Source organism: Zonotrichia leucophrys, chromosome 7, assembly GCF_028769735.1.
Source record: "Zonotrichia leucophrys gambelii isolate GWCS_2022_RI chromosome 7, RI_Zleu_2.0, whole genome shotgun sequence".
NCBI classification, from domain to species: Eukaryota; Metazoa; Chordata; class Aves; order Passeriformes; family Passerellidae; genus Zonotrichia; species Zonotrichia leucophrys.
This window is the reverse complement of record NC_088177.1, coordinates 36737869-36752211: the sequence shown is the minus strand read 5'-3', so window position 1 is coordinate 36752211 and position 14343 is coordinate 36737869. Positions and strand designations below refer to the sequence as shown.

Here is a 14343-nt window from a genome sequence, read left to right as displayed (position 1 = left end):
TTGGAGTAACTTGGGTTAGTGGAAGCTCTCCCTGCCCATGGCAGAGGGTGGAACGAGATGGAATTTAATGCTCCATCTAACTCAAACCACACAGAGGTTCCATGATTAATTATAAAAATAATTGCTCCAACAGATAAAAGAAATAATTATCCCAACAATTTCTCCAGGAAGGATTTTCCCTGGCCCTCTCAACTCACCCATATTCATGGGAATAATCAGGAGACGTGATGTCTAATTAAGGTAATTATTTGCAAAGCTTGCATCAGATGGGACAATCAAGGCTGGAAGCACCAAACGCTCCTGCCCCAGTGCAAATTCTCCCTGGGCTCCCCATGTCCCAGAAGCTGGGAGGTGTCAGTGTCCTCACAACCTCCAGGGAAATATGGGGAGCAGGGGGGATTCACACAGGGCAGAGCTCCCTGTTTGGGTACAGAGAGGATTCTCCCAGCCCAGAGCTCCCTGTTTGGTGCAGAGAAGGACCCCCTATCCCTGTCTGGGTGCAGAGGGGATTCTCCCAGCCCAGAGCTCCCAGTTTGGGTGCAGAGGGGATTCTCCCAGCCCAGAGCTCCCAGTTTGGGTGCAGAGGGGGGATTCTCCCATCTCAGAGTTCCCTGTTTGGGTACAGAGGGGATTTTTCCTGGGCAGAGCTCCCTGTTTGGGTGCAGAGAGGATTCCCCCATCCCTGTTTGGGTGCAGAGAGGATTCTCCCAGGGCAGATCTCCCTGTTTGGGTGAGGGAGGATTCCCATGGGACTGAGGGCCGCAGTTTGATGCGCTGTGTGAGGGGACACCCTGAGTCCTGCCAGGCTGTGGCAAAGCAGGTGTACAAACAGCACATCCCAGCTGTGGGAGAGGAGCAAAGGGATCTCTGTGAGGTAAAAACCACTTTTTCTTCAAAAGCAGAGCCCAAAGGATGATCTCCCACCATGCAGTTGGGCCTGCACCCTGCTCAGTGAGGCGTGGGCTGCTCCTGGGCCTGCCCCACAGGCCGGGAATGGCGGGGCCCTGTGGAGCCTCTGGAGCCTCTGGAGCCCAGTAAAGCCTCCGGAGCCTCCGGAGCACGGCGCCCACCCCGCACTCTTTACGTTGGCAGCTCATAAACCAAGGGATTGATCGGAGCTGGCAGGCTGCAGCCCCAAAGGCCCGGCCTCTCCAGGGCTGTGCTTAATGGGGGCCTGTGCTCGGATACCACCCACGGCTCCCGCAGAGCCCCGGGGCAGAGCAGGAGCACGGAGGAATTGTGGAATGCTTTGGGTTGGAAAGGACCCTAAAGATCATCAGCCCGTTCCAAGCCCCTGCTGTGGGCAGGGTCCAAGCTGTGGCTGTTCAGACAGGGAATGTGCTCTCTCCAAGAACATCTCAATCCATCCTTCTCCAAACCCTGCCAGCTCCTGCGTACATGAGACTCCCACCCCAAAGGTTTTTCTTCTCCTTGAGCACATTTTCCTTTTAATCCCTTTAGCTGAGATTCTTTGGGTGTCTTGTAACGAGGATCATCTTGGACTTGATGATCCTCGTGAGCCCCTTCCAGCTCTGGATATTCCAGGCTCCCCTGATTAATTTGTGACATTGCACTGTCGCAGACATCTTTTCATTAAAAATCCTTCTTTAAGATTTTTTCTTCTTGAGAAGCTGAGAGGCTTCAAGGCAAAATGTAAACAATGATTGTCTGCTGCTGTAAAATGCAACAAGTGCATCTGTGATTGGTCTCATGTAGATATTTGGAATTAATGGCCAATCGCAGCCCAGCTGGCTCTCTCTCTGTCTGAGCCACAAACCTTTCTTGATTCATCCCTTTCTATTCTTAGCTTAGCCAGCCTTTTGAAAACCTTTTCTTCTATTCTTTCAGTATAGTTTTAATGTAATATATATCATAAAATAATAAATCAAGCCTTCTGAAATATGGAGTCAAATCCTCGTCTCTTCCCTCATCCAAAGACCCCTGTGACCACTGTGACATTGCACATTTGCACTGCCCAATGCTACAGCCATGGATGCACAATAAATACAAATAAAATCACACTATTCTATATAAAGATGGAAAAACCCCACAATCTAAGAGGTATTTACAATCTGCCTGGCTATCTGCTGGAAACTCCCCATGGAGGAATCCCTGCTGCTGCCTGTTCCAAGCAGGCAGGCTGTTGTAAAACACCAGCAATCCAGTTATTTTGTAGTGACTGCACCTATGCTTCCCCTCCTAATTCTATTGAATTATATGTAAACAACCAAAAATCCACACTGAGGAAAAAAAAATAAAACTAGAAAAGGAGGAAAAAAAATAGAGGAAAGCAGCTATTTTTGTTTTCTAATTAAGCAGCAGCTTCTACTAACACGTCTCCATTTGGGGAAAGAGTCTCTTTCCCGACTTCCAACAAGTCCACCACATGGTGGGCTTTGAGAACCTCGCCATGGAAAGTATGCAAATGAACAATATTTAATGCACAATATGGTAAAACAGGTTTTGTTATTTTTATGGAATCAGGAGCCTTTTCTCTCCATCTGCAGTCTCCTAGGCTCTGCAGGCTCTGCTTCCTGCGATGGTTTACATACATTAGGCTGCTTTAGAAGGAGCTGTGCTTTCATTGACATCTGGAGTGAAATGGGAATGAAAAGCCCAATTTGTCGCTGGATGGTTTAGGGAAGTTTCATTAGGGATGTATTGTCTCTGCTCATTTTGACCCCAGTTTCCACAAAGCCTATTCTTAATATAGTTTTTGAAATGGCTTCAAAGTTGAGAAAAAAAAAACCTAAAAAAACTAAAATAATAAAGCCACGTCTCTGATTGTACCCATGAAGAATGAAAAGAAATCACTGTTGGTGTCTGCTGTAGCCTGGGAAAACAAAAAAAGAAAACCCATCCGGGTGTCTTCTCAGGGTTATTTCTCCACACTTACCAGGAATGTTATGGGAAGACAAAAAATTTAGGCTGGAGGTGAGGAAAAGGTTCTACCCACAGAGGATGCTGGGCACTGCCCAGGCTGCCCAGGGAATGGGCACAGCCCCAGGCTGAGAGAGATGCAGGAGCATTTGGACAATGCTCTCAGGGATGCACAGGGTGGGATTGTTGGGCTGTCAGGAAAAACATCAGTTTCTGGTTCATTTAAAGCAACAGAGGCAAATTAGAACATGCACTGCCCACTCAGACCCTGTGTGTTCACCACACACAGCTGGGGCAGGGGGTTTATTCCCCAACTGTATTTCCCAATCACTGAAATCTCATTACAAAGTGATTCACAGAGGGAAATCCCTGGATCTGAGGAGCACTGTGTGACAGACACACACACGCTGCATTAGGGAGCTCAGAAAATCCAAATTAGGTGCTCTTGCCAAAATCAATATTTGTAAATATTCATAACTATGGGGATTCCTGCATATGTTTAATGTCACTGCTCCCACTATTTCTGAAAACTGCACAAATGTTCAACTGTACCTGCAGTTAGTGTTGCTGGTGCTCATTTAGCATAAATTAATATTAATAAAGGTAACAGGGAGGATGCAGAGCATTTCCAGGTATTTATCAACCGTCAGCCTACCAGGAGGACTCAGCCATCCAGAGGATTTTGCCACCACACTCCTCAATTGTCTTCAGAGCTCCAGCTTGTCTGCCTGGGAGGGGGACTGACACCTTATCAGTAGAGAAACTGTCACAGAGAAACCTCTTTTTAAGGGAAATGCAGCTAAAATAATTCTCTTGAGTCTTTGCAGTGCCCTCCCAGGAAGTGTGGAGTGCTGACACCAATATCCCATTTCCCAGAGAGAACCAGGCTGGATTTCATGGAGACACATTGCATTAGGATTTCCAGAATCACTCCTCCAGATGCCAAACAAGAAACCAAGCAAAGAGATCCTTCCTGCCCTCCCAGCTCAGACTGGCTCCTGGGTGTTTACAAGAGACATTTTGTATAGCAGCAATTAGTGGAAGGGAGAGCAAAATAATTGTGGAGATAAGCACAAGCCTGGGTGAACAGAAGCTGGAACACTTCTGGCTGACAGACACTCCATGGCATGCAAAGTTGCTGTGTCCAGCTCCCAACTGCAGCTCAATCCACACCCGAGTTCAGCTCCAGCACGGGGGGATATCAGGGAAAGGCCCTTCTGCCACCTGTTCTGGCCAAATTCTACAGTTTGGGGGGTTTAAATCAGGTATTCAAAACGATCTTTGGGCTCAGGCTCTGTAAAAATAAAGTCAAATTGTAGGTGAGGATGAAGGAAAACTCTCGAAAAACCCTTGGCTATGGGTGGAAGCAAAGCACAGGTGCTGGGATTTCTGGGAGCTGGGTTTCTGGGAGCTGCATTTCTGGGAGCACTGCTCTGTTGGGCTGTTTCACAGTGATCCCAACGCTGGCTGGACTCTGTGCCTCATGTTCCCCCATCCTGTTTACTGAAGTCTCGGGCTGTGGCTCCTGTTTCAGGATCTGCTCTCTCTTGGCTCTGTGGCGGCGTGTTTGGGATATCTCCTGGAGCACCGGGCAGAATAAATCAGCTGTGCTGGAGTCTAGGAGGGGGAAACATTGTGACTTCCAGCAGCAGCCAAAACACAAAGATCTGGGAGAAGGAGCATCTCTCATCTCTTTTCTGGGACACGCATCCCACGTGCCCCCTTCCCGCCATCGGGCAGCTGACAGCCAGCTAAACCCGTGCCAGAAATTCCCATGGGCAGGGAATTTTCTGCAGGGAAATGATCCCTCCCAGCCAGCAGCTCCCTGAGACTGATCTCAGTCAGACACATCCTACTGAGAATGTCTGGTGCTCAGGTTTATGAGGCTAAAACGTCTCCAGGACCGGGAATAATGGCAAGGTTCCCTTCACGCCAGCTCTGAGTGACAAGATCCCATGTTTTTACCTTGGCAGCTTTCCATATGTAAAGCTGTAATTTTGTAATTTTGTACCGTAGTCTCCCTCCCATGCCATTACCTCTCCCAAAAGGCTGGAAGCCCTCTGAGCCCTGAATACCTCCAAAGTTCAGCACTGGGAAAGGTTCAGCACTTTTGTGTGAGCCTCTTGCTGCCTGACTCCCACTCCAGCCTAATTTTTCCCTTCCTCCAGAAGCAGAATATCCAACAGCCTTCCCAGAAAGAGCCAGCTCCATTTGTTGTATCCAGCACATTCAACTCCTCCTCCAATTTTCCCCTTTAAAGGTGAGGAAAAACTCCTTTGAGTTTGCCTCATGGTTATTGCTGAAGGGGAGAGAATCAGGAGCCGGGAGTGCCCATCCCAGCATGGATGGCAATAAGGAAATCAGAAAACTTGACTTAAACCAATCCCTGTAAACCAAAAAACCACATAAAATGCTGTGAAGGAGGAGCCCTAGATGTTTGATGCTAAGTAAGAGATGAGACCTCAGTCCTTGAAGGAGCAGTTACATCCTCTGTGAACTGTTTTGGGGTGTTTTGGGTATTACAGGAATTCCAAATTTCTGGACATGAATGGATCAGCAGAGGTGTTATATTCCTGGCATAACAGGATCCGGTGGCATATTTTTTCATTCCTGCCCTGATTCTCTGTGTTCTCTTTGATTACTTCCAATTATTTTATAAGTTCAAAATTAAGATAAAATTGGAATTGAACATTCGGGTGTGGGAACTGCCAAAATATCTCTTTGCTGCCATTTACTCTGAAACTCTAAACCGACCCAAAAAAATAGTCATAGTGTCCCACATATATTTTACTCCACAAAAATCCAGAGTTCCCATTGTGTTCCTTCCAGCCAACCAACCATGGCCAATCTCAGAAGAAAATGAAAGGAAACGTTTCTTCTACCAATTTCCAGTACCAATTTCCCTGGATGAGCATTCCAGCTTCATGCCTGACACCACCAGCCGTGCTTGGATGGCAGGAAGATGCCTGAATTATCCCAGCCTAATGCAGGACTCCTTCAACCAAGAGATGGGGTAGAAGCTGCTCCATGGATTTGTTGACAGAACCAACCCTTCCATGTGCAGCTTTGTCCTCACCGCTCTCGCAAAAGATCCTGACTTTGAGGCTGAGGAAAAGTCACCACCCACTCCCTTCAAAGGGAGCAAACGCTCTGATCTTCCAAAAGTTTTCCCCAGGGTTGCTTCCATCAGAAGTTAAGTTTTGCAGGATCTAAGGTGTAAGTTTTGGAGTGGGCTCGGTGTGCCAGAAAAGCAAGGCAAGGTCACTAAGAAAGAACAGGAAGCTGTCTGGAAATAGCGCGAGCTCCAAGGCGCTCGAGTAGTAACGAGGCACAAAATGTTCAGTCTGGTCTTTTACCACTGACTGTACCCAGCTGCAGCTTCCTAAGATGAATAATCCTGTCATCCCAGAATCCAGACAGAGGCGGACACCTGGTATCGCTGGGCTTTTCAAGTTCCTCTTGAAAGGGACGCGGGCTGTGAGGGACGGGCGTGCTGCGGAACAGCGGCACAAAAACGAGCAGGGGGAGCCCCTCCACAGCAACTGCTGCAGGAAGACAGCACAGAGCAGACAGGCCCAGGAATGGGAGCTGGGATATCAGGGATGGGATGGAAATTGGCCTTTCCAGAGCCCAAGGCAAGCAGGTGCTTTGCAGGAGCCATGGTGCTGCCAGCAGCGTCCCTGGGGACATGGGGAAGGTGCCACAGGGGATCAGCAGACACCAGTCCTAGCAGCAGAACTGAAACATGCCCAGCTTTCCCTGCTGAGCAGGAATCAACATGGAGAGGCCACCAAAGAGAAGCACTGGGCACTGGCAGAGCTATGGTGAGAGCAGCCTCCCTAAAGGACAGTGTGATTGGAATGGGTTGGGTTGAGTTGGGAGATACCCTAAAGATTATCCAGTTCCACTCCCTGCCATGGGCAGGCACATCTTCCACCACAGCCCCATCCAGCCTGGCCTTGAGCAGCTCCAGGGGTATCCTGCAGGCAAACCTGCCATTCCATGGGCAGTGGCTCCACATGAAAGCAAGGAGCAGTTTCTCCCCTCAGCATCAGCGTGACAGCTATCAAGTCTAGACATCTTTGGGAAAGAATTACATTTCTTTACAACACGGCAAAATATGTCTGGAAGATTTCCTGCAAGATTTTCACTCCCTGAAACCAAAGGAATGGCCCGGGAGTTTCATCCCGTGTCTCTGAACAAGAGGCCGATCCCTCGGATGTGTCACTATCCCTCACTCAACGTAGGAATTCATTCTGTCAAGGGAAAAAGAACCATTTCAGGATCACTGCACAGCAAACATCCTCACAAAACTCCTTTCCCTGCTGCTGCTTCCCTGCCCATCCTGTCTGTGCTGGATGCACTGTCTGTGCTATGGATGCACACAGTGCTTTCTCAGAGGGTGGGAAAACTGGGAATGGGATTGCACAGCCACAGGTGAGGATTTCAGGCCCACGAGGAGCTGGCAGGCTCAGCTGGGAGGCTCAGCCCACCACTGACATGCATCAGCATCCCTGAGAAGTTTCCTGTGGCTGTAAAACAGCGGGAGCTGGGAAGAGCCCTGCTCCAAGCTGGGACACAGCAGATGAAGCACATTCCCCACGACGTCCTTCCCTCCCCGTGAGGCGCCTCTGGCCCTGCCAAAGCGCCCATCCTGCGCCTCCTCCATCCAGCCCTTGACCAGAAGGGCAAACGGAAAAGCTTTTGGTAACTTCCAGCTGATCTTGGCCGGGAATGAGTGACTCACAAAGGAAAAAATTCCCTGCCTATTCCTCCGCGAGCAAAGGTCAGGCAAAGCTCGCAGCAGGACCTGCGGAGAGGCTTTCCACCATCTCACCCCCCTTACACCATCCTTGGTTTTGCTCAGGAAGGCAGATGTGAAGGCCATAAGTATTGTCCCACATGTGGTGAGTGCATGGAGGAGCGGAAAATCCACCTGACTGAAGGTGAGTGGCTACTGGAGAGAGGAGCAGCCGCTGGTGCCTCCAGCCTCCGGCCTCTCCCTTGGTGCCTTCTGGAGCCAGGCCTGGCCAATCTGCAGAGCTGAAAGAAACAGCCTGCCCTGCTCTGTGCAGTGAAGCCTTCAGAAGGCTTGGCTTATTCTCCCCAAACATGTCAGGGTTTTCACAGAATCGCCCAGAACGCTTTGGGTTGGGAGGGAACTCAAAGCTCAGCCCATTCCAACCCTCTGCTGTGAGCAGGGACATCTCCCACTGGAGCAGTTTGCTCCAAGCCCCGTGCCTCATCACTAATTTCTTCCTAATACCCAATCTAAACTTTGTTTTAGTTCAAAGCCATTATTCCCCCTTCTTCCATCTCTCTCTCCATGCCTGTGTGTTCTCCCACTCTCCCCTGTGCCAAGCTCTGTGTCCATTATAGAGCCCTTCCACAAATATTGTTTTGCTCATTTCCTGGCTCTCTCCACCTTGCACCATCTTGGGGAATCTGGCACTTTTATGTGAAGGCCAAAACACAAAGCCTATAAAAGCAAGGACTGGGACACGCTGGGGAAAGGATCACATGTTCAGGCAGTCATCGCCTTCTCCTCCTGCACTGGGTCAGATGATTAAAACTGAGCTGATGGAAGCAATTCCAAGCTCTGGAAAAAGCCAAAACTTCTGCTCTCCATAGGAAAAAGTTATCTACTGGGATAGAAAAACAGGCAATCCTGCCAGCATTTTCCAGGCCAAGTTTCACTCACTGAAGTGTTCCTCACACTCCTGCTTTGTTTGGGGGATGGCACGGAGGGGTGCTCAGCCCTACTCAGTTCCTGTCAAGTCAGACCAGTTCCTCTGTTCCCACCAACACCACGGCAGGAAAAGAAATAAAACAACCCCAAAGCATGACTTCTCTGTACTAGCAAAGGAGTCAGCACTGGAAACAAAGGAGCTGCTTGAAAGCTTCATCAGCTGGGAGAGCTGGGGGTGCTCACCTGGAGAGGAGAAGGCTCCAGGGAGAGCTCAGAGTCCCTAAAGGGGCTCCAGGAGAGCTGGAGAGGGACTGGGGAGAAGGCATGGAGGGACAGGACACAGGGAATGGCTCCCACTGCCAGAGGGCAGGGCTGGATGGGAGATTGGGAATTAGGAATTGTTCCCTGGCAGGGTGGGCAGGCCCTGGCACAGGGTGCCCACCCTGGATCCCTGGCAGTGCCCAAGGCCAGGCTGGACATTGAGACTTGGAGCCACCTGGGATAGTGGAAGGTGTCCCTGCCCATGGCAGGAGGTTGGAATTAAATGATCCTCAGGGTCCCTGCCAACCCAAAGGTTTCAGGGATTTTATGAAATAAATATTTTGCACTCAATGATTAAAATGATGGATGACAGGGCTATAGGGGAAAAAGGCAAAGTAATCAATTCTAGACAGCACAACACACACAGAACAGAGTAAAATGCAGAAATTCTTCCCCCTTCACTGAAGCAGTTTCCAAAGCAATTCTGGGTTTAACATTATCACAGAATCACAGAATGGTTTGGGGTGGGAGGGACCTCAAAGCTCATCCCATTCCCAACCCCTGCCATGGGGTGTTCATGCCTGTGTGCACATGGGATTAAAAAAAAAAAAAAACAAACCTAAAAAACAAACAAATTTCTCCAAAAAGACTTGTGCATCTTCACTCAAGACTGTTTCTATATCAAACTGCACAGCTCCAGTGCTTCACTTGTAGAAGATAAATGGGTTTTATTTGCTTTAACATCCCCGCTCTGCTTTCTTCATGAGCGGGGCAGCTCTGAGTCCAAATTTAAAGATACATATTTTAATTTTCTGGGCAAAATAATTGCTTCCCTGCACTCACAGCCACTGGACTTAACACAGTTGCCAGTTCTAGAGTCACCTAAATGTGGGCTGACTCTGGCACACAGAGACAAGCAGGATGTTTTCCCAGAGAAAATGCACCACACTCACACACTGGGGGATATTTTCTTTGTGAGGCATCACAGGGCTAATTTCAATGTGGGGCTGTTTGATTTTTAAAGCAACTCTGCTCCCACTGACACACTACCCTCAGAGATCACCTTGCAGGCCACCCTTTGGTACAGGATTATGCCATCTCTATTTTAAGGCTCTGATTTAGCCAAGCTTACACACAAGATGAAGAACTTCATTACCTAATGGGCTGGATATACTGTGGCATCTCAAAATTCAAACTCAGCTTCCTCCTTAGAGAGATTTTGAGCAGAGTCAGTCAAAGCTTTGAAATAAATGACAGCAAATATGTTCCTATCACCACTGCTTTGAGCTTGGCCATTAAATGGGAATGAGCCTGCCTGATTTTTCATAGACAAACAACTACAGGCATGGACAATTACAAGGGAATAATGGAAATATTTGTCACAGGAATTCCCCATCCTTCCTCCACCCTGAGTGCTTGTGCCAGTGTGCAGCCACAGAAACATGGGGATATGTAAATGTTCCACACACACCCCCAGAGATGCACACATTGTACATCCATATATAAATATATTCACACCCAGGCACCTCCTCACCTCTGCCCTGGCCACAGCACAGAGGACTCACCAAGGCACAGGGGTGTTTGCTATAAATCCAGCTTCAAACAGGGACACTTCTCACAAAGCCCAGCTCCTCTCTGGACTAAGGAGTCTGTAAACAACACCCCATTAACTTTTAATCCCATCTTCCCCACTCTGACATGCATTTTGTATTGAAATGAAAGTTATATAAGGTTGAATCGAGGCTGCTTTTTAATATTACATTAAGGCTATTTACCATGTGCAGCACTAATCCCCCTTTGAAAAAAGGAGCCTATTACCAATTCGGAAAGCTTACGTTGCCATAGCAATACTCCAGCACTGGGAAATATTTATATAATGTCTCATGTTTTCACTTGCAACAGCCATCTTCCACACTGGACTGCCCACTGACCCTGCCTGGTGCCTAATTCCAAAAATCTGAGCATGTCCAGACCCACCTGCAGGCACTGCCCCTGCAGTCCCACCACAGCCCACACGCTCAGCCTGCACCTTGTGCTATGGCAAACGTCCAACGAGAAGTTCCTCTGCCACCACTCCCAAAATGTGTGAGCACAGCAGCAGGTAACCTCCTGCTAGGGTCACATCCAACAAGGCATTTTCTGTGTCCAGGGAAGGGAACAGAGGTGGGAAGGGGCTTGTTCTGGATTGCCAGGCAACTTGTGTTCTATTTGCCATCTGTATGGCAGCTGTCTTCTGTTGAGTGGGCAGTTTTCCTTATCTCTTCCACAACCAATCTTCTCTCTGGGGAGACATCTGCTGATAAGAGGCTATTGAATGTCACTGCATGGCTGATAAGAACTAGAACATCCCATTGGGAGATGTGAGCCCAGAGGGAGGAGCCAAGCATTGCTACCCAGATATAATCCAGAGGTTTGTGAGACACCAGCACGGCTTTCTCCACGGGATTCCCCAGAGGAACAGCAGCTGCCTCTCCTTCCACTGCATCTTCAGAGGAAGAATCCATCCTTCTCTACAGATCCCCCTGCTCCAACAGAACCAGCCCTGACACTGCAGGAGGGCTGCAGCCACATTTCCAATGGGACTGCCAGCAACAGCCTGACCCACAGGGTGTCAGGCTGGGTTCTGACTCTGTCACTGTTGTTCTAGTGTACTGCATTGTTTATTTTATCCTTTTATTTTTTCTTCTTCCCTATTAAAGAACTGTTATTTCCTGCTCCCATATTTTTGCCTGAGAGCTCCTTAATTTAAAATTTATAACAATTCGGAGGGAGGGGGTTCATATTTTCCATTTCAGGGAGGCTCCTGCCTTCCTTAGCAGACACCTGGCTTTTCAAACCAAGACAGGGCTGCTGCCCTGTGACGGTGTTCGCAGGGGTCTCAGGATGAGGGAAGAGATGAGGATCTGACTCCATGTTTCAGAAGGTTTGATTTATTATTTTATTATATATATTATATTAAAACTATACTAAAAGAATAGAAGAAAGGATTACATCAGAAGGCTAGCTAAGAATAGAATAGCAAAGAATGACAACAAAGGCTTGTGGCTCAGACTCTCTGTCCGAGCCAGCTGGGCTGTGATTGGCCATTAATTAGAAACAACCAACATGGGCCAATCACAGACCCACCTGTTGCATTCCACAGCAGCAGATAACCATTGTTTGCATTTTGTTCCTGAGGCCTCTCAGCTTCTCAGGAGGAAAAATCCTAAGGAAAGGATTTTTCATAAACGATGTCTGCAACACAGCCCCAAGAGAGGCTGAGGGAGCAAGGAGCGGGCTCAGCCTGGAGAAAAGGAGGCTCAGGGGGACCTTCTGGCACCCTGAGAGGAGGATAGAGAGCAAGGACATGAGGAAACAGCCTCGAGCTGTGCCAGGGAAAGTTTAAACTGGAAATCAGGGACAATATCTTCCCTGATCAGTGGCCAGGTGCTGGAACAGGTTCCCCAGGGCAGTGGTAGCCTCACCACACCTGGAATTGCTCAGAAGCTGCGTGGGATGCAGCGCCTGGGGACCGTGCTGGTGCTGCTGGAATGGCTGATCCTGGAATGCCTTTCCAACCTCAACAATCCCTCCAATCCCTTTGCCCCCGACCCCCCTTACCTTGATGTGCTCGTGCAGCTGCGCCTCGTGCTGCCGGGAGAGCTGCTCGTGCTGCCGCTGGAACTCCGCGATCAGGATCTGCCTCTGGATCTGCTGCTTCTGCTTGAGGGCCAGCAGCTCCTGCTGCAGCTGCTGCTCCCGCAGCGTGGGCTCCGTCACCGGCATGGAGAACTGGTGGTCCAGCCGCAGGTCCATGGGCACCGAGCTGGGCGCCACTTGCAAGGGCAGGGCTGTGCTCACGTCAACTGCGGGGAGAGCACGAGAGCGCGGTCAGCGGGGTTCTCATCCAGCAAAGGATGGAGCAACCATGGTCTGGATCGAGAGCAGCACCATGAAATTCACACCATTCCCTTAGGGGGAACCAGGGACTACAGGAATTCAGGGATCAACAAGTTTTCCACCAGGCTGTGCTCACGTCAACTGCAGGGAGAGCATGAGAGTATGGTCGGTGTGCTCCTCATCCAGCAAAGGATGGAGCAACCATGGTCTGGATTGAGAGCAGCACCATGAAATTCACACCATTCCCTTAGGGGGAACTACAGGAATTCAGGGATCAACAAGTTTTCCACCAGGCAGCAGCTCCTACAAACCCGTGTGTTTGTGACAAGCAAAGAGCATCGTGTGTGACCCATCCGTGCCTCCCAAACACACCCACAGCTCTGCTCCACTCATCCGGCACCACTGGAAATGAGGAGGATAAAGAGTAATCTGAGACTTCACAGAAAGGATTAATGCTGACTTGTCATGGATGAACTGATGGACTGCCGTGCTCAGGAACATGAAGCTCTACCTTTAAGAAACTTATGCAAAAACCACCATGTGTTGTTGTATAATAAATCCCAAACTGGTTTGGCTTGGGAGGGACCTCAAAGCCCATCCAGGGCCACCCCTGCCATGGCAGGGACACCTTCCACTGTCCCAGGCTGCTCCAAGCCTCATCCAGCCTGGCCTTGGACACTTTCAGGGATCCAGGAGCAGTCACAACTTCCATGGGCACCCTGTGCCAGGGCCTGCCCACCCTCATAGGGAACAATTCCTAATTCCCAATATCCCATCCATCCCTGCCCTCTGGCAGTGACAAGCCACAACCCCCCCTTTGCAATAACTGAACACAGCTTGTTTCTCCTAAAAAAAAATAAATTACTGCCACTCCATGAATGACTAAAAATCTTCTGAATTCCACCTGAGTGACAGTTCTGCCTTTCACGGGTATTCTGTATTAGCAACATTTGATCACTCTCTCTCTCTCTATCTCTCTCTCTCTCTATCTCCGGGGCAATCCCTCAATAACTCTGCTGAGAGCTTTGAATGAACATCATTTACAGGATAACAAAGGCTAATCCCTCAGAAACACTGAGCTTCAGCAAAACTGGAAAATAAAGGTGGGGTTTTTTTCTCCATATCCTCTGTCAGGACATTAATTTTATCCATCCCAGGGAGAGCGTTTTCATGGGGATTTTCTTCTCAAATATTCTCATGGAGCAGAGGTCCAGGAGTGTGTTCACCCCTCCCTGCACCCAGCTCAGCCAGGGAGAAGGAGGAGGAGGAGACTTTCTTTTTTTGATGGAAACATTTTCGGCAAAAGGTCACATTACTGTAAGTGTTGCTATTTTTCAACCCACAAGCTCTTCCCTCCACTTCCCTATTGTTTTCCTTCCTGTGGCTTTTCTCTGCTCCCCTCTCTCCCCAGCAGGACCACAGCGAGATTCCTTGCCATGGATTGATTCCCAAGCCACAGGCAGGGATTTTGGGGAGAGCAGCACACTCTGACCCAGAGATAAGCACTCAAACTCACTTTAACACTGTGTTTCAGGTCTCTGGGGAGAGCTCAGAGCTCCTTCCAGGGCCTAAAGGGGCTCCAGGAGAGCTGGAGAGGGACGTGGGACATGGCATGGAGTGACAGGACACAGGGA

At 49.2% G+C, this 14343-nt stretch overlaps 1 protein-coding gene across 7 annotated transcripts in view; it reads right to left on the bottom strand.

Moving 5' to 3' along the window:
* HDAC4 (histone deacetylase 4) overlaps window positions 1–14343 on the bottom strand; it is a 180141-nt gene that overhangs the window by 70090 nt on the left and 95708 nt on the right. For all 7 annotated transcript variants that reach the window (XM_064717773.1, XM_064717774.1, XM_064717767.1 and 4 more), the window contains one exon: window positions 12431–12675. In XM_064717773.1, coding sequence (XP_064573843.1) covers window positions 12431–12675 — 245 coding nt within the window. The remainder of the gene's footprint in view (window positions 1–12430; window positions 12676–14343) is intronic.